The sequence below is a fragment of the Ostrea edulis genome, chromosome 5, assembly GCF_947568905.1.
Source record: "Ostrea edulis chromosome 5, xbOstEdul1.1, whole genome shotgun sequence".
Classification (NCBI taxonomy): Eukaryota; Metazoa; Mollusca; class Bivalvia; order Ostreida; family Ostreidae; genus Ostrea; species Ostrea edulis.
The window spans coordinates 64,667,990-64,675,467 of record NC_079168.1 but is presented as its reverse complement, the minus strand read 5'-3'; the positions used below and the strand labels follow the sequence as shown (position 1 = coordinate 64,675,467).

General features: G+C 38.3%; 1 protein-coding gene across 1 annotated transcript in view; it reads right to left on the bottom strand.

Moving 5' to 3' along the window:
- Positions 1-1,468: 1,468 nt before the first annotated feature.
- The window catches only part of LOC125650091 (WD repeat-containing protein 27-like), a 37,289-nt gene continuing 31,279 nt past the window's right edge, over positions 1,469-7,478 (bottom strand). The window contains 3 exon segments of the mRNA XM_048878052.2: positions 1,469-1,834; positions 2,002-2,183; positions 6,202-6,292. Of these exon segments, the coding sequence (XP_048734009.2) occupies positions 1,589-1,834; positions 2,002-2,183; positions 6,202-6,292 (519 nt within the window). The 3' untranslated portion in view covers positions 1,469-1,588.

Below are 7,478 nucleotides of genomic sequence, written 5' to 3'. Positions count from 1 at the left end.
TATTTAGGACCTTTTAGAATAAGTGATTTGAGATCCTCATTTTCAACTATATCAACATCACCACTAACGACATGTCCAGCTAGACTATATATCAACATCACCACTAATGACATGTCCAGCTGGACTATAGTTGAAAGAAGACGAAGAACACGTAGGTGGGTTAAGCATAAGATGGTCTATATCTACGCACTGCAAAGTTTGTTTATGATTAAAAAGTTTGAATCAGGGCCGTAAGTAGGGTTCTAAATCAGGGGAGGCAGGGGATTGGGGGCCGCCGATTGACTTTACGACTGAAAATGACACTTTTTAAATCCCAATTTATCATGTTTGTGTTTCATTTGTACTATGTAAAGAATCGTAATATGGTGTCAAAGACAAAGGTGCTTGTCTTCATTTTAAACATATATCCTATAATATAACATTTATATAATTTTATTTTCTTTTTTGCCAAAAAATCAGACGAGGCAGTTGCCTCGTCTGCCTCATCGGCAGTTACGGCCCTGTGAATGCAATAGTAGAAGTATATTTGTTTGAAATACAGGGTGTAGAATTGAACTTGAAATATGTTGGAATACACGACTGAACTCTTTTATGACGAAGAATATTGCTTATGTTGGTGGCATCTATTCCTTTGTTTGTAAATTTGAGCTTAAGGAACTGGCGGTATGATTTGGAAGGAGTATCATCCATGACCCGTGGTGGTTTAAAAAGCCTGTGATTGGCAACATCAATAATCATAGAGTTCAGTCTGTATTCAGGTGTTGAAAAATCCAATTATAGACTAGCTGTGGCTTCTTAAAATAACGTATGTCAAACTCTCAATGGAACAGAGTAAAGTTTTGTGCGAATATGACGTGGACCTAATTGTTTGTTGACGTAAGGTAAAAGTGAATCAAACGTGACATCATTTATACAATCATGGTCTTTTATATGAACGATATGTCCATGACTGCGTTTTCGTCTTTGGGTATTTGGAAAGAGTCCAATCACATTCACAGTACTTCCTTGTGAACTAATCAAATTTCCTACATTGTATACATTATCATTGCATCCACATGGAAATGCAGTACCTAGCGTCCTGATCCAGTGATCTTCTCGTTGTCTACTGAAAAGGGTATTTAATGTTGGGCTAGTTGTGTGATGGTAATTCCCCCCCCCCCAAAAAAAAATCCTGATGGAGTGGTCCGTACATTGTTTATTGTTTTTTATCCACTAGGTGGCGCAGTGTTATCCTCTGACTTTGGAATACAAACAGTATGCTCTGAGAACAGAGGCTGCTTATACCGTCATGCAGGGTTATAAAAACTTTATTGGGGTTTTGGTTGTTGTTTTACTATTTATAAAACACTGATATGTGGGTAATGGTAGGCTTCCAATAAACGTTCAACGGCAGAGGAAAAATTTGATTAAAAAAATCTTTCAAAGAACTATAAAACTATAGTAAAATGCAAACATAACCGTGTTCTGTTGATTCAAGTTTATTGAAAACTTTCATGAATGGATCATGTACATTTGTAAAATGTATAGATAAAGGAATGAGACAGTTGGCAATCTTTAGGTGAGCGATGGGGCCCATGTGCCCTCTGTATTACATCGACTTTGATTTCAGAATTAGTTCTTTGTAGCCTGTTCGTTTATCGTGTTCCCTAGCCATAACAGCAGCAGTGCAGTTTCCAACCACTACTTCTGCTGTAGTGTGGACGATGACGTCACCGATGACGTGACCTCCAAATACATATCCTTCACTGTCGCTCATACTCATGTGAAGATGACCTCCGCCGGAAAGAGTGCCTACTAACGATACGATCTCAAATGGCCCATCGAAGGTCTTAATCTGTTGGAAAGTAGAAACCCATTGTTAGTACATGTATGAAATGAATCGAACACAGTACATGTATGTTGCAATATTTAGAAATGGTGCATGTATTTCGTAGTTTGATTTACAGAAATAATTTAAACAGACTTCCTACTCCTCCATACTGAGTTTGGTCTCAATCTTACTGTGGTACTATCCGCCATTCTCAAAGTTGCTTTAGTCACACTTCCTACACACGTGATGACGAAGGCTGCAGACAGTTCGTTATCTTCCGTGAACTTGAGCAATCCTTCTTTCAGGGCGGCACCAGGTTCAAAACGCATAGAATAGCAGATCAGTGGGCTCTGTATAACTTCCATTGTCTACCCTAAAAACTTTAAATGTTTTTGCACGTAAAATGAATTAAACTTTCTAGAGTGAACGAGGTAATTCTAATGCTGTTTGTTTTGTCTGCTTTTGATATCCCTTCGAGATTTTTTTCGTGCCATGTAAATTCAGCTATATGATATGCATGGCGCTTGGGGTCGTAGTAGTATTAGTAAGGAATTTTTAACATGTCTGTCAAGACATGGGACCTTCACGTTTTAAGGTCAAGCTGAAAGACCTCTGGCTGCAGTCTGTGGGACTCCAATTCACGACCTCCTAGTTATGAAGCCAAAGGTTTAATTATTGAGCCACTCCCAGATAAAAATAATATCGAGGAAAATGCAAGCAGAATATTATACAAATGAATGAAATCTGGATAGGATTACGTATAGTTCCTTATATATCGCACAGTTTTACAATCAAATTTCTACATGTGCAAGTCGATGGTGCGGTGTCGCTATAGAATAATGACGCGATGCCAATAACACGATATTAATGCGATGGCTGTGGCGTAGTAATAATAATGGGCAGTCGCATCATCGTCATCACATAATCGTGCCATCATTTCGCCGCCGTAATATCTGACTGGATCCTGTTGGGGACCCGTGTACGGCAGTTTCCTATTGATCTGTCGTATCAATTACTTGTATATCGATATGGCGCAATAGATCATCTAGCCGTCTTTAAAATATCGCGTTTTCAAGGGTGAATCGACTTCAATAAGTTTAATACTGTTTAATGCTAGTGTCCGACGACGTCACTGTGAAAAACAAGATTAAAATTCATAATTGGGTACAATGGATTGATTAATTGATTTTTTTTTATTGGTGGAAGAGAGAACCTAGATACAATGTATCTGGGAAGAGACCACCGACCCTCCGAAAGTAAACTGGGAAACTTTCTCACTTAACGGCGCGAGCGGTATTCGAACCCGCGCCGACCAGAGGCCTAGGGGTGAGAGGCTGTGTGATTTTGAGCGCGATGCTATAACCACTCAGCCACGGAGGTCCCAAATGGAGACTGGAGAGTCGTGCTTATCTATTAATTAGTTATATTCCCCATAACAAGTCTTCTAAAGTATTAATGCACGCTGAGCTATGCTATCAGTATGACCCTATTAGATTCCATAGTTTTCGTGTGCTTTCAGCTTCCAATACAATGATTATACTGTCCATTTACTTGTGTATACACATGATTAGCAATTCATATATGTATGTACTTGTTTCCCCAACATGCTGCATCCACATGCAGTTTGCAGTCTATGTAACCTGTAGTTAATGTTGTAAACTTTCTTTCTTTTTTGAATTTCCTTCTTTATAAACTGTCTTACTGTTATGCCCTCTGGGCCCAAAATTGGAATAAACTTATCTTATGCTAGTATCAATATCAGAATTGAATCTGCATAGAAAACATATGATATTCTTACCGTCTTTTTCAAGTACTGTACAGTGTATTTGTTTTTTTCTTCGTGACAGTCAGTTTGGTGTCTTCGCGTGGATCTTGACCTCGTGTATGGCGCGCCAAATTCACAAAACGAGTGAAATCTAGGTTACAATACGATTCACCATCACGCATGTTGATGCATAGTTTACAGCTGTGTTGTTCCACGAATGAAAACACCTTTGAGCCTGAATTTATAGCGTATCAAACATTGCAATATTTGATTTTTTCCATTTGTATAGATGGTTTTCATATGATGTATTTTGACCCCGAGTTATTCCCCTTAGTCGCCATCATGTAGGTCAAACTAGTGGATTTTCCTCTTTGGGCAACCAGTTTCAAACATGTAAGGCAGAAATATATGGGGGAAAAATCTTTGCAATATTGCAATTATGAAGTAAAAGATGCATTAACAAATGTATATTAATAAGAAAAACAGTTTATCTCCACCTCAGTGACCAGAATAACAAGGCTGATTTTGGTTGAATAATGAAGGAATCCGGGCATGTTAACCTACAATATGGCGGCCAATGGGAAATAACCCTTGCTTAATCGCTTCGATGGAAAACCATCTATTGTATAATTGTTCATTTGTATTATAATATGTATGATTGTTTTTTATTAATGTTGTATATTTTTCATTTGCATTGTATAATTCGGTAGCGTTCGCTTCGTAACCAATAGGTGGAGTCGAGCCCCGCTCGTGCCATGGCCGCGTCAACATAGGTAGTGATTGCTCCTTCTCCAAACACTCCGCAATCATGGGTCTTTCGGATATGACTTTAAAAACGGAGGTCCCGTGTCGCGGCAGGCATTGGCACGTTAAAGAACCCTCACTACCACGAGCGTAAGCGCTAAGCATAGGTCTAAATTTGTGATACCTCACTTATACAGCTGTGAGACGAAGGATCTTAAAAGCGAGCTTTTCTGATCAAAACTTTTGCCTGTCGTTGTCATAAACTTTTTACATTTTCATCTTCCTTTCCAGTACCACTTGGCCAATTTCAACCAAACTTGGCACAAATCATCCTTATGCAAAGAGGATTTAAGTTTGTTCAAATGAGGAGCAATGCCTTTCTTCAAGGAGAGATAATAGCGAAAATACACTGACAAATTTTTAAAATGTTCAGAACCAGCGGGCCAATTTAAATCAAGCTTGGTACAAATCGTCCTTGAGTGAAGGAGTTCAAGTTTGTCCAAATGAATGGCCACGCCTCCTTCAAAGAGGAGATAATCGCAAAAATATGGTTGGGCGATTTAAAAATCTTCTCGGGAACCACTGGTCCAGAAAAGTTGAAATTTAAATTGCAGCTTCCTCACATAGTGCAGATTCAAATTTGTTAAAATCTTGCCCCCTCCCAGGGTGTGTGGGTGTCGGAGGTCAGAATAGGGGATCAAAGTTTTACATGCGAATATATAGGGAAAATCTTCTCAAGAATCACTGGTCCTGACAAGTTTAAATGCACCTGGCAGCTTCCTGACAGAGTCCAAATCTAAGTTTGTTAAAATCATGGCCCCAGGGATAGGGTAGGGCCACAATAAAGGATCAAAGTTTTACATGCAAATATATAAGGGAAAAAACTCTTAGATATCTTCTTATCAAGAACCATTAGACCAGAAATTCGAAATTTACCTGGTCGCTTTCTGAAATAGTTAAGATTCAAGTTTGTTAAAATCATGCCCCCCCCCGGGGGGGGGAGGGGGGCGGAAAGTTCAAATTCATATGGCAGCTTCCTGACATAGTGCAAATTCAAATGTGTTAAAATCGTGACCCCCAGGGGTAGGTTGGGGCGCCATGATAGGGGATCGAAGTTTTCAAGCAAATATGTTGGAAAAATCTTTACAGAACCACTGGGGCCAGAAAAGTTGAAAACCTGGCAGCTATCTGAAATAGTGCAGATTCAAGTTTGTTCAAATCATGGCCCCTAGGGAGGGTGGGGCCACAACAGGTGATCAAAGTTTTACATGCAAATATGTAGGGAAAATCTTTAAATATGGGCCGAGGTGAATCAGGTGAGCGATGTGGCCTATGGGCCTCTAGTTGAAAATACATCAGGATTCATATGAAATACGATGCTTCACGACGGCATACGTCATGAAGCACATTACCATTGGATTCAATGGAAATGTAATTAATATAGAAATGTAATTAATATAGAAATGTCGATTCTTTTGTCATATTTAGTCACGAATTCTATGGAACAGTTCTTTATTGCAATAAAATGAAAACAGCTTTTTTCTTTTATATTTTTTTTAAAAATAAACAATCAGTTTAATACAACTCATTATATAAAATTTCAAGTGATAACAATTTCCATTAGTAACATATTTAACAAAACGCTTACAGTAAAATATCAATGAAATAAGATAAACATAAGAATTTGAATAATACTTTTTAGTTTGTATATTACATCTATCATCCAGAATTTTTATATTTTTACTTACAGCAACCGACAAAACACAACGATGAAATCTTCATTTTAAGAAAGAAATTCAGGGACTACGAAAAGATAAATTTTATCTATAATCTTAAGGAAGTTTTTCCGCCCCGCCTGGTCTGTGTAGTAGTGTGTATTAACTCTACTGGTGTTTTTTCGTATAGTAGCCCTTCTTGGCGGCCACCATGTTATGGGATCCTTTGAAATAAGGATTTCCAGCGTGTTCCGTATCCTGAAACAAGAAAACGATTGTGTTCGATTAGCATAACATATTGCAAAATGTGCGTATGAATTGTACAATATCCACAAAAGTACGGTAAACTGTACAATATACGCTCGTCGGACAGTGAAATTCAACCTGGAGACATATTGTGTACTCTGAATTAATACAACACACATTCTGAATAGAAAAGCCTTAAAGTGGGTCATGATGCACCAAACCATCTGACATGTGAAGTTGTGAACTGATTATGTATTTCTCTGAGAGTGAGATTGTGACAAAATGTCGGTGCAATATCTATCTATGGTGATAAAAAGTCCAGGAAACCATTTGATCAACTTTTAACCCTAAAGTAGGTCATGGTGCGCCAATTAAGTTCAAATGTAAACTGATTATGTATTTCTTTAAAATGGAGGTTGTGTTGTGATACTAAATTTCAGAGTAATACCTGTGACCATACCAAAACTGTTTGACTTACTTCTACCCCTAAAGTACTGTAGGTCATAGTGCACCAATTCCTCCAGAGGAAGCCTTTGACTAAATATCAGGGCAATATCTGTATCCGTAATGACCCCCCCCCCCCCCCCGAAAACTGTCTGACCTATATTTAGTCCAAAAGTTGGTCAAGGATGAACCAATCCAGCTAAAATGCAAACTGAACTTGTATTCCTCCGAGAGGAAGCCTTTGACTAAATATCAGGACAATATCTGTATCCGTAATGAAAAAAAGCTCGGAAAACTTTGACCTATTTTTTTTCAAAAAGTAGGTCAAGGATGAACCAATCCAGCTGAAATGCAAACTGTTCTTGTATTCCTCTGAGAGGAAGCGTTTGACTAAACATCAGGGCAATATCTGTATCCGTAATGAAATAAAGCCCGGAAAACTGTTTCACCTTTTTTTTCTTCCAAAAAGTAGGTCAAGGATGGACCAATCCAGTTGAAAAGCAAACTGAACTTGTATTCCTCCAAGAGAAAGCCTTTGACTAAATATCAGGGCAATATCTGTATCCCTAATGAAAAAAGCCCGGAAAACTGTTTGACCTACTCTTAGTCCTAATGTAGGTCACGGATGGATGGACTAATCCAGCTGAAACGCAAACTGAACTTGTATTCCTCTGAAAAGAATCTTATGTGTAAATTTCAGTGCATTATCTGTAACGAAAAAAAGTCCGGAAAACTGTTTGACCTACTTATAGCC